We start from the raw sequence: 13,387 nt of genomic DNA, 5'->3' as shown, positions 1-13,387 counted from the left end.
TTATGATGAAATTCAGTTCGGAAGCATATGAAACATTACTGGAAACAAAAAGTTCATAGATTCCTTTCATACGTGTTTTCTGAACAATAGGACGAAGTAAGAGCATAATCTATTTTTTTTTTTTTAACAACTACTAAACAGTTTTTTCCACAAAAAGAACTCTTTTTTCATATTTATAATCTGATCAAAACACTTCTCAGTGTTACATAAAATACACCGCCAGCTCAGTCATTTCCAGCCGAGGGCTGCAATTTCGTGCTTATTAGCACTCATCAGCCCGGCATAGGAATGTGACTGAGCTGAAGATGGAAAACATCTTAAGGAAGCCGAGAGTGCCAAACAAACTGGTAGCTAATATAGAATTAGCGCAGACCAGACAAGTGACCGAAGCAATGGTTCGGTTCAATTCGAGGATTGAAAGCAAGGCATGGTATATTCAGTAAACTGAATATACTTCTCAGTGTGTCAAATGTTTTCAAATTTTGTTATATCATAACGATAACAATAAGTATCATGTCATTCTAACTACTACCAATATGATAGATTACTAAGGTGATTTGTTACTTTCTGTTAAAATTTGACATTAGTTTTTGAATTGTGATCAATATAATTTAAAATTTCGTGGAAACTATTGATTATAGCAAGATCACTTTTATATCAACATCTCATAGTGATATTTTGTTATTGGTGACATCAGTGAGCTGCTTGAACACAGACAGACCTAGATGATAGTATCAATTTGGAACTTGGGAAAAGGGGGTTGGGGGCATATTCAATATTTTGTAGCAGGTTAAAGCATAAAACATATAGCTTTTTCCATTTGCTTGTGTAATAAAAATGTTTTTCCTAAGCATTCAAAAATTATGGCTCTCTGCAAAAGAAAAAAAAAATGTATTCATTTGATGTTTTGCAATACTAATTTTGCTTCTTTTTCTCAAAACACAGATGGAGTCTCTAACAAGTCCCTTGAACTACAAAGGAGAGTTATTTCTCGCCTTAAAATATGTGCCAAGGGATTTAAGTTTGGAGTCTCGATTCCGGCCTGCTCCTGTCATCTCGCTAAGAGGAGCTCTTCATGTGCTCGTTAAAGAAGCGAGGAAGATCTCTGGTAACAGGAGCAATGGCACATTTGATGCCTTCTGTAAAAGGTGTGTTTTTAAAGTGCTTAAATAAATACATTAAGCCAATTGGAAAATTCCTAAGCACTTTTTAAATTATTAGAAGTAACAAAATACATATTTAAAGTTGACCTATTTATCTTTTTTCTCTCTCGCTCTCTTACTTACTAATTTGTTTTCTTCTGTAATTTAATTTATTCAAAGTGGGCATGTACCCATTTATTTGCATTTGTTACCAGAAAAAATGCATGTACAGTAAAACCCCTCCTAATGGACACCCCTCTTATGTGGACAATTTTTAATTCCCCAGTTCCAATGCAAATAACATTATTAAACCCCTGGTCTGCGGACACCTCTCTCTTGTGGACAAAACAATTTGTCCCATTAGTGTCTGCATTAGAGGGATTTTACTGTACATAATTTATCCTGGTGATAAGTGGAAAAGATTGAATGCTGTTTTGAAAAATTATTTCACTCAAAACACTGACAGCTTACCATTACACAGTTCTGAGAAAAGGCATGTTAGGAGGATTTGTCTTATTCAATGAGCTTATAATGAACTAAATCAAAAACATTAAACTGATAGTGCATACAAGAAACATTTATCTAAATGTAAATATACAAAAATTCTGAAAATAAAAATATTGTTAAAAATGGAAAAAGTATGAAATGGCTTAATTGGCAGCATGGGCACCCATATGCAAAGTTGCAAGGGGGAGACTTAAATATTTTCCCCGTGGAAACTGATTTCAGGACAAATTAGAGTCATTAAAATTTGACATTTTCAATAAGTTATTCATTAATGGCTGGAGAAGAAATGTTTTTACATTTTTGTAAAGAAAAAAGTACTAAAAGCAAGGAAGTTCTAATTTCAAGGGGGGGGGGGGGGGGCTCGAGCCCTCTCCCCTATTTTTGCGCCCTTGATTGGCAGAGATTGACCATTGATCTCTCTGGCTACTGAATTCTATTTTATGGTGGTCCATGTCAGTTTAGTCATATTGAACCAGACCACCAATAGAATGCTGCCTATGATTTTTGGACCTTCATGGAGTAAATCTTGTGCCATAACCCTGTTATAAGAGATCTTCAGGCTAAAGAGTTTATCTGAAGTCATGATTGTTTAAATTGTATGCTTAAATCCTAAATTAGTTGTCTACTAAACAAAATTTTAAAAATATAGAATTTACTTAAAATCAAACAACATATGAAGAACATAACCATCATATGTACATTAACAATCATGTTGTAAATTAGCTTTTATAGTGAAGACAAAAATTTTAAATTAAGTCATAAAAAATTATAAAAATGTATGTGCAGTATTAACAGCTAAATTAGCCTTAGTTCATTACTAAAGTGTAATAACATGCTCTGTGTTATTCCCCTAAACCTTCTCAATTCCCAATTTTTCTCATCTATTTGTCTCTTGCCATTTGGTCAAAACAAAGGTTGTGTATAGAATGTTTATACAAATACTTCTGTTAATTTTTTTTTTTTTTTAAACTTTTAGCACCGGCAGCCTTTAACCTCAGTGCTGTAGTCTAGGGGGGCACAGGGTGATGACATCCCCAACGTTTAAAATTTTTACACTATAGTTGAGGCAAATCTATTCTGACAGTGTCATAACACTGTAATTAAGATCTGTGCAGCCTTCCCCCCCCAGGTTAAGTTCTCCCCAACTATATCATCCCCTCTCACTTTTTTAAAATATTTTAACACATTCGTTCCCATTTTTTAACACGCTTTTATTAGCTTCACCTGTATATATGTATGTATGTATCTTGTAACGGAATCTTGCAGCTCAAATTTCGCCCACTTCATGCGATTGGATTCTTTTGAAATTTGGCACGCGACCTCAGACCCGATGACAATGCAATATTCTATAATCAAATTAATTAACTCTTTTAATTGTTAGTTTCCTCCAATTTTAATCAATATTTTGGCATAAATCCAACAATGAAAAAGGAAAAATTTTTAAAAATACATTGAAAAATGCTCACAAAAATTATTTAAAAATATCTACAAAAACCTTTAATTTTTCTGCATCAGACAAAATTTGGTCCAATGTTCCAAGCTAATTAGAACATGAAATATAATTGTTTTTAACTAATTTCATGGTGAGCCTTCAATTGGAAATTCATTGCTGATCAGACCATTGTTGAACAAAATTTTTTTCAAATGCATCTCAAATTTTCAAAGTAATATAAATATGATTTTCGCAAACATACATCAATGACTCACAGTAGCTTCCCATCAGAGTGCCCTTGTCTTAACTTTAAGATATTACCTCGCACTTGTTTTATAAATAATTTCGTCAATTCTGGATAAATATTTCAACTGTATATAAAAATGCATATGTTGTAATTGCAATTTTACCTGATAATTCTCCAACATAAGACTAAAAAACAGAAAAATAAGATAATAGTTTAAAAAACTTAAAAAAAAAAAAACACACTTTCGTAGCAAAATGAACAAAAAAGTGAAAAATAATCTTTGGGTGATAGTAGTTGACCAATCACTTCATTTTAATGTAATACAAAAAAGCGTGGGGGTCTTCTTATCAGTTGTCTTGAATTTCTTCCATTTGTTGTCCAAGCAAAAATGTAAATAGACAGCACCCCACGCTCTTTTGTACTACATTAAAATTAAGTGATTGATCAACTACTATCATCCAAAGATTATTTTTCACTTTTTAGTTCATTTTGCTACGGAAGCGTGCTTTTTTTTAGTTTTTTTAACTATTATTTTATTGATTTCAGCATTAACTTATTTTCAAAACTGAAAACGTCCTCTCAACTGTTTTAACAACTACATCACTGCTTAGCTGTTGTCTAGTTAATGCTGTGGTGACTCTGGTAATGCTTGTGTTATGGCCTGCAGTAGTGCACATTCATCTTCGTTTCTCTTCTATGGAATGCACATCTAATATGCTCTCCCATCTATTCAAATGATTCTACCATTCTTGGCAGTGTAATTCTATCTCTAATATTGCCAGTGGCAGATTTGTTGTGCTGCTTATCTTGTTCTCATCACTTCCTCAGGTTAATCATTTCATTTCAGTATTTCACATAATATATATGTAATTAACAATGTGTTACATAATTATTAAAATGAAAGGTTTGTTTTAATTATGTGTGATTAGTTAAACTGACTATTATTCTAATATTAATTATTATGTACAGTAACAGGGGTGCCCATGGGGGGGGGGTTATGGCACAAGTTGCACCATCTAAATTTTGGGGGGGGGGGGGGATTTTTTAAATTGTTTTATTTATTTATTTAAATTGATTTATTTTTAATCTAAATTGATTTTTTGATTGATTTTTAATTTAAGTTATTTATTTTATTTCAGTTTATTCTGTTTATATTTTATTTTATTTCAGTTTATTCTGCTTATGTTTTATTTTATTTCAGTTTATTCTGTTTGTATTTCATTTCCTTTATTTAGTTTGTGTATGTCTTTGGCATAGCACATAATGTTTCTGATAAAATATCAATAATAACAATAACTAAAGATAAATAAAAAAATAAACAAATACATTTTTTGAAATAAAAATATTAAAAAAAATTAAATAAAAAACAGATCTACAAATAAAATATAAAGGGGGGGATATTTATTTGGGGAGGGGGTATTTGCGGCATTGAATTTGGGGGGGAATTGGGAACCCCTGTACAGTCAACTCCTGATTATCTGTGAAGTTGGGTGGCACAAGTGTCGCGGACTGCAAAAAAGTTAAAATGAGGGACAAATAAGGTAAAAATTGTCCTTCCTCAAAAACTTACCTGTATTCATGCATAAAACTTTCTTCAAGCAGTGAAAATATATACAGTACAGTAAAAATGTTTTGTATTTAACAGAACTTAAGATCAATAAAGAACAGTATATATGATGAAAAAAGCACAAAAATAAATAAACAGAACAAAAACAACTGAGTTTAAATTTATAATTTTTAGACAAAAAAACAGCCATTCGTGTTTGCTTTTTACTGCGAAAATACATGTTCCTAGTTGTTGATTGACTTTTGGATAATAAGGAGTTTTCTGTGTTCTGCTATAAAATTGCAAAATGTTAGTTTTTTAAGCAAAGCAGCTTGATAATCCTCTGCCATAGATAATTTTAGATAAAAATTGTTTTGACGTTTCTTAAACTTGCCAAACTAAAATATTTTCTTAACCAAAAAAAAAAACCAGTTTTCATTATTGCTATTATAATATAATTTCATGTACTGATATGTTAAATGTTCTTTGTTATAGCTGTCATTTTTCTTCTCTTTTATTAGCTATCTCTTGCCAGATAAGAGCAAAAGCAGCAAGCAGAAGACGCCTGTAGTGAAAAAGAGTAGGCATCCCAAGTGGTACTACACAATGATCTATGAAGACATGAGCATTGAAGAATTGAAAGAAAGAAGTTTAGAACTTACAATTTGGGATCATGACAAGATTACAAGCAATGAATTTATGGGTGGTGTTCGATTAAACACTGGATTAGGTATGATAATTAACATTAGCTCCATTACACATTGTAGGTTCTTCATGCTGTTGAAACCTTCCTTACAAGAGTGTATTTTGAAGAGGGAACCAAAGGGGATTTTGGTCCTCCCCAAATAAATTACTCTTTGTGAATGAGGATTTTAATAATTTCATTCTTATGTTTGGAAAGTTCTCATAGCACTTGGATAGAAAATTACATAATAAAAATAAGTAAAAACAAGATTTAAATATACTTTTCCACTTTATTAATTTTTAACCAATATTCGAAACTAAAATCTCTGTAAGCCTGCTTTGTATGAGTTTGTAAAATTAAAATCAAATTTTTCATTCATATTTTTATATTTTGTAGAGATTGAACTACTTTGTCCGTAACTGCTTCCCCTTTCTCAGTGTATGAAATGTTTCAGCATTTTTCCTTGGGCGAATTCTTTTCCTTACCTCTAAATTATCATCTCCATCTTTCGTCATTGTTTTCCCTATTTCATTTTTAGCTCTTTGAAAAATTGGTGCTTCCCAAAGATAGTCAACAGTCATGTTGTCTTCATCAATATAAATATAGGGAATTTTATAATTGTTTTAGTATTTCCATTATCGCCCATACAACCAACCAGCTTGTGCACTTATTATTTGCTAAACAAACACAACATCCAGAAATCCGCCTTTAAGAAGGCCGATTTTTGTGAAAATGCAAAGAGCTTTTATTCCTGTAAGTTGTAGGAAGTTTAGCCTTTTTAAGTCTGGGAATTCAGCATTCATACCAGAATCATTTTGTTCTCAAAAGAAGTCAAAATGCTAACTTCTGTTTATTATTGACCATGAAAAGTTTAAATTCTCAGGAATTTATGGCACATAAATTTCAGAGAAATCACTTATCCAGCAGAAAATGTTTATCTCTGATTTTTAGGAAAAATGTTTTTGGTACAGTTGTTGTGCAGTCGATCCTCTTTGATATGACTATGCTTAAAACAAATTACAGTATGCCCTCCTTTTACGCGGGAGTTACATTCCACGAAAATGCCGTGTAAATTGAGACCTAATACTAGTGTTAAAGTAGGGGTTTGGTTCCGTAGATTACAAAATACTTAATTCTAGTGATGACTAATTGTATGATAAGCCTAATGTGTACTTATATTGACTTTTATGCACAACATGCATGAAGAAAACAAATTAATTTTGTGTCCTGTTTATAAAGAAGAGCTGGCTATAACAGTCTTTTGGCAGTCATTAAGAATTTTTCTCCGTAACTCTTAGCGCATTAACGCATCCATGATCACTTGCGTCATTTCCATGATAGAATCTTTCTTCACCAACAAATCAGAAAGATCATTTCTATTGTCTAGGAATGGCTCAAATTTTTCAGTGTGAACGTTTTTGGTTGTGCTTCATCGACATAGGTATCCTCATTGGTTTTAGCCTCCTCCGTCACCTCCTAAGAGCTCTTCTTCCAATGAGTTCTGAACTGTGTGAGTTTAACGACTTTACTTCTGGAAAGAGCTCTGAAACCAATTGCATAAAATGTCTCCAGTGGCCTAAGCTCGATTATTAGCATGCCAAAATGCAGTTGATTACACATAATCTGCAATCTTTAGGATGTTGGATTTTGAAAGAGGGAAAATTTTTATCTGTTTGCATTGCCGCATCCGGTAAAACAGAAACTCATCTGTATGAAATGAAATAAAGATGTCAAATCTTAAACCGCGTATAATCGAAACCGCGTAAAATAAATCCACATAAAACATGGGTCTACTGTACTGCTATGACAAACTACATTTGCTATCTCCTCCTATTGTATTTACACATAACGCTGGGGGGGGGGGGGGGTTCTAGTATTGGGGGGGGGGGGCAGTATCGCTCTCTCAAGTATTAATATTTATCTACCATTCTACATTATGTTAAATTATACTATGGAAATATTTCTGTACAGTATTTAAAATAATTGTAACAAAAAAATAAAATTCAGACAAGGGTTCAGCATTTATCTTTTTGACCCAAGACAATGACCCAAGACAATCTTAAAAAGCACAGAATTTCTTTTAAAACTTATTAATTCCGTGATTTTAACGAAAATTAAAAAAAAGGTTCTATTTATTTACCTCTTAGCATAGCGTACTAAACATCAAACATTCGAAAAATCGGATTCCCATAGCGGATGCAAAGAGATCGCAATTCGCAAAGTGAAAGCATCAAAAGTATAAAAACGGCTTGTAAAAGAAATATTTTTGATAAAGTTATTTTAAAATTGCATTTTAGAGTCCTATGATAAACATATTAATATCTGTAGACACAGTTGAAGCAAAAAAAAATTAAACCATTGATTCAGCATTTTAATTTTTGACTCATAAAAGAGAATGGAATTTTGTTTTAAAAACTTGAAATGAGCGTTCTAACAAAAATAAAGAGACTTTCTATTTATTTGTATCCTAATAAAGCGAAGTTAGCTTTTATAAAAAAAAAAATATGATTCTCATATCGGATGTTAAAACAGGGGTGCCCAGGGGGGGGGGGATTATGGTGCAAGTTGCACCATCAAAATTTTTGGGGGGGATTTCTTTTTCCCAGAACTTTTTTTACTTTAGTACATGAAATTTTTGAATTTTGGAAAGAAAAAATATTTAAACTTATTCAACAAGAAATAGATGCATTAATAATACTTTCTTCATGGCCGTCGCCAAGAGGGGGGGGGGGGCTACAAACTTTAGTTTTTCAGAAGTGGGGCCACCTATTTCATTTTAGCGATGAAAATGAACGAAGAAAAAGGAAAACTCTTCGTTGTTTTCAAAAATTAAACTAGTAATTATAAATGAACAATTGAAATAATAATGACAAAAAGTATTTTTTCTGTACAATTTGAATAGAAAATGTAATCTTAAAATACAATTTGGGAACATCCATGATTCTCTTTTATTAAGAGTCGCGGAAATGTATGCTTCAAACATTTTTATTAACCAAAAAAAAAAGTATTCAGTACAGTACGCTCTTCACCTGGCCGCAGAATGGGTATGTCTGCCTAGTCGGAAACTATGGGCTCGGCTGAAATTGAAGTATTGTGCTTAGAGTAAAATTAGCATAATGGAAGGGAGGAAAGGCGACAAACCTAACATGGTCGGCTGCCCTTGGTATTGTCTCTCGGCTGCCCTGGTTATACAAAACTATGCTTCATGGTTCTTCAGTTAAAAAAATAAATAAATTTTAAAAAAAACATAAATAGGACAGCTTCATTAGAACAGCCCATAGGATAGGGTTCGCCGAAACATTCCTATAAGTTTTTTTTTTGATGAAAAATATTGTCCTAAAAATCATTGCTAAATGGAAAAAAATTTATGGGTTGCCGAAATAAATTTGAAATAGAGAGAGAAAAAATAACAGTCAAATGCAAAGAGAGATTCAATGTATTGTAATGAATACTTACACCAAAAGTTGTAAATTTTTGAATGTAAAAATCGTAAGTAAATCACAGCTTAATCAAGAGATGCAGGTGGCATATTTAAAATAAAATGAAGTGGAATATAGACCTAAGGTATCGCAGAAAATTACCACAACTTTTCAAAATATTAAAAGTCCTTTTTCCAAGGCCACAAACGCTTATATTGCAAGAAAGCAAAAATATTGGGGGGGGGGGGAATTGATAGTTTTATTATGGAAAATCCAAGCAAATAATTGTGTTTGGCGAAGGAAAAGTGGAAGAAAATATTACCACAATATGTTTATCAGTAATTAAAATTGACAATGAAGATACGAGGGAAGTAGCCAAACTGAAAGGAAGAGTGGGGAACTCCAAACCCATCTTTTTACGTCCCTAAAGCTGCTTGGAAGTGAGTTTTTTTAATTTAGGTTTTGAAAAAATCCCGGAAAAATATTCTCAAACCCCATCCTATAGATGGCCTACACCTGAGTATTTAGGACTGCAATTTCGAAAAACCATGAGAGTGCTCCGAATGTAACCTCCAAGAAACGCCCTCTCAATCAATCTTTCATCCTCATTCAATGTCGATTAAATTTCATCTTTTGGACTTCAATTTAAAAAAAGCTCCCTGAGTTGTCCCGAAACTGTCGTCCTCCAAATATTACCGAAGATCCTCTAAAATTTCATTTTTAAGGCTTCAATTTAGAAAATTTTTCAGGGGAGAGATCTCCAAAACCTTCTATTCCTCTAACAGTATTAATAAATCGTCCACGATTGCTTTAATTAAATTTCACTTTTGAAAATTTTCTGGGGGAGGACTTCGAATCTCTCCACCCATTAACATTAACAAAAATCTTCTAAAACTGCGGTTTCTACGGATCAAAATGTTTTTCGAGAGAATGCCCCTCTCTCTCTCTCGTCAACATCATCAAAAAATGTCTTAAATCTCGCTTTCAGTGCTTCAATTACAAAACATTTCTGGTCGCTAGCCCCTTCAAAACTCCCCCCACCCCTTTCATCGAAGGTTGGCTTAAATCACGGTTTTGAAGCTTTGATTTCAAGAAACTGGCGGTGCACTAAATTTTCAAAAAAAAAGTCTACAATCGCATTTTTAAGACTTCAAAATTTAAAAAAATTTCGATGGGGGGACCGCATCTCTCATCTCCTTAATATCACCATTGATCATCTAAAGCTGCATTTTTCGATCTACAATTTTCAAATTTTTCCCGGGGGAAAGCCCCCGGACCCCCCATCACGCATCATAATCAGAAATAATTCACAACTGGGGATGTGTGTTTGAAGTTTGCATTTTGAAAAATTATAGAACGATGACCCCGACTCTCTGCCTCCCTTAACATTACCATAGATCGTCTAAAGCTGTGCTTTTCAAATAACAGTCTTGAAAATTCCCGAGGGTGAGCCCCTGAACCCCCTCTTCTGAACATAATTAAATATAACGATTGTGTTGGGAACTTAAATTTGAAAAAATTATCGGGAGACGCTATCCTTGAACTCCTCTCCCCCTTCCTCCCAAACTTAAAATATAGTTTAAAACTGCGTTTTTATGTCTTCAAATTGCGAAATAATGCAAGAAGGTAGCCCTCCGACACCCCCTAATTCTGACTGAATATTATCCTTACGATTATTTATATTACTAGTTCTAAAGTCTAGTAATATGACTATCCCTGCTAAACCAGAAGCCAAATCTTCTCTCTCTCTGCACATTCAAACATGCATTTGAAAAAATTAAGGAGCTGCCAAAAGCGTTCCCAACGCCAATTTTTTGAAATAGCGACGGCCCTGGTACTCTTTTCAAAATTTAATGACTGTGTCTCTTTTTCAATGAAAGGAGCATCACAGACGGCATGGAGTTGGTGTCCATTTCAAAGCTGGATCAGAAGATTTCTTTTCAATATCTTATAAATTTTCTTTAAGTAGCACAATTCTGCATGATGAATGCGTGTGACGGTGATGAGAGGGAGGGAGGTCAAAAATGTTTTATTGTTTGTAATAATTCTGACCAGAATGCTCTAGTCTTTCATTGATTCATTTGCAGCTTGACAACCGTCAAGAACTAGTTTTGAAATCCCTACAATCGACAATTAATATATTTTCTTCATTAACTAGCTTAAACTTGTGAAGAGTTTTCTCTCATTTCACGTTACTCCAGGGTTGGCAAAAACCGGGTTTTTTTTAAAAAAAAGCCCATGGACCCAGGGGTTTTTTAAATAAAACACAAAAAAAAAAACGCAACTGAAGTTGTGTTTTTTAAAAGAAATGTGGGTTTTTTGTCTTTTTTTAGAGAAAATGTGGGGTACTTGTAGCATATTATAGCGTAAGTATATGGACTAAGTGCAAAAATTGTCTTAGGGTAAAAAAAGCTGGAAAACTACTTAAAATTCAGCGTTTTCTGAAGAAAAGTATAAAAGACAAAAAACCCAAGAATGGTGAAGTTTCAGATTTTTTAATTTTCATTATTACCAACAGTTAAGGCAAAGTTACTTCTTGAGTGATAAAATCTATTGTTGGTTTTTAATTACTACATTTTTTTCTTTTTTGCATTTTACTTTATTGTATTTCATTTTGTTATGCAAAACTACTGTAGAACCTCAAGTAGTTTAAATCCCTTTTTACTGAATTACAGCTTAATCAAGACATTTCTTTGAATTTTATGTTGTCTGTTTTTCTATTTTTGTGTACAGAGTAAGAAATAGTAAACTTTTTCGTAAGATAATGAAAATAGTGTACCTGTTCTGTTTTCTGTCGACCATTTGAAAAATCGATTTATTTCTAAAAAAGATACCTTGTGTTTATTCGAGATTTGTGACGTGTTGGTTAGCAGAAAATAATTCACATGAAAGCCTTTTAACTAGATTAGTTTCCTCTAAAATCTACAAATATTGAGAAAATTAGATGTAACAGGACTTGGTCAAGATAATTTGAGTTATTTATTGACCAGTTAAAGAAAAAAGTTAAATACATTTTTTAAAAATCTTTGAAGTATTTTTTTAATGCCGTTAAGAGATAGGACTCGACCGATGCATCGGCGCGGATGGTTCAACAATTTAGCCATCGGCATCGACGGCCGATGCTAACTTGCAGGAAACATCAGCCTATCGGCCCTAAAAACATCGAAAAGCCGATGGAATTGGCCAATGTTTTCACAAAAAACGACCTTTGCCGTTTTACTTTTAATACTAAGTAATGGGAGTTATTGTTTTTATATAAAATTGTTTACTTAAATTTCAGTATGCATTTCTATTTTAGTTACCCCTGAACGAGTTTTAAATACTGCATTCAGGTACCAAACAAGTTAATTATTGCGTTTTTTTTTTTTTTTTTTTTTTTTTTTTTTGCGGCTGGATGTACGTATGTATCTCTCATAAGTCATAACTCAAAAATGGTAAGCTGTAGAAGGTTAAATTTCGCATGGAATGGGGGGTCTGTGTACGTTCCAGTTGTGCACTTCCCTTTCTGTTATCGATCAGGTGTTCTAAAAAGCCCATTTACGCATTTTTTGTGGCTATTAATTACTTATTTCAATGCAAAACTAATATAGCGTCTCAGACTAGGCGATCATTTGGTAATATATTTTGGCTGGATTGGAGACCAACTTGGAAACAAATGTGAGATGGTGAAACCGTTTTTGTGTCATTTTGTTAGATTCCCGTTGAACCGACGGTAATGTTTAATTTTCGATATTTGTAATATGAATCACAGTAATGCAGTCTTTTCTGTATCGCTTCGGCGGAGTTACAAGTTTGGGGCCAGTCGAAATACATTTCAGAGCCCTATTTTTCTATCACGGAAGTTGTAAAACATTTATCATCAGCATTATTGTAACTCCTATGGTGCCCCTATGGTTATGGGGCCTCTCGCGCATTTGCAACATTTGCTGTATTTTAAAACCGCCACTGCACATCAAAACAAACTCGGGTGCAAGCTTTAAAAGGGTTTTTCCACTCAATACTTATGAGTATTTTGAACTCAATTTTTTACGAGTATTTTTTGTATTTCCGAGAATACTTGCGTGCCCCCCTCCCCTTCCTCCTATTTCTGAAATTGAACTCTAGTTGTACTCCGAGTTGTTTTAAAACTAACACCATTCATAAAATTAGAATTTTTTTTAAAAAACTTAGGAAAAATTTTGAACATTAATGTAAGAAATTGATTAAAGACGTTTTGAATAGTGACATAATTTGGAAATCATAGAATCTTCTGATTTTTTTCTTCGGAAGTGTTGTAGTAGGTTCAGAAACCCTTCCGACGCGTTGGTGGTAGCGGTTCTGTACTAAAAAAATCTGGCCGGAGTTGTGTGTGTGGGGCCGATGTTTAATGTTGCGAGTCTCTCCAAAATCAGAGGGTGATCCCCCCCCTC

General features: G+C 33.2%; 1 protein-coding gene across 1 annotated transcript in view; it reads left to right on the top strand.

Annotated features, from left to right (window-relative positions):
• LOC129224791 (uncharacterized) overlaps positions 1-13,387 on the top strand; it is a 226,383-nt gene that overhangs the window by 207,543 nt on the left and 5,453 nt on the right. The window contains exons 12-13 of the mRNA XM_054859340.1: positions 946-1,148; positions 5,396-5,604. Of these exons, the coding sequence (XP_054715315.1) occupies positions 946-1,148; positions 5,396-5,604 (412 nt within the window). The remainder of the gene's footprint in view (positions 1-945; positions 1,149-5,395; positions 5,605-13,387) is intronic.

This window comes from Uloborus diversus, chromosome 6, assembly GCF_026930045.1.
Source record: "Uloborus diversus isolate 005 chromosome 6, Udiv.v.3.1, whole genome shotgun sequence".
Taxonomy (NCBI): Eukaryota; Metazoa; Arthropoda; class Arachnida; order Araneae; family Uloboridae; genus Uloborus; species Uloborus diversus.
The sequence above is the reverse complement of the archived record's forward strand: the minus strand, read 5'-3'. Positions and strand labels throughout refer to the sequence as shown.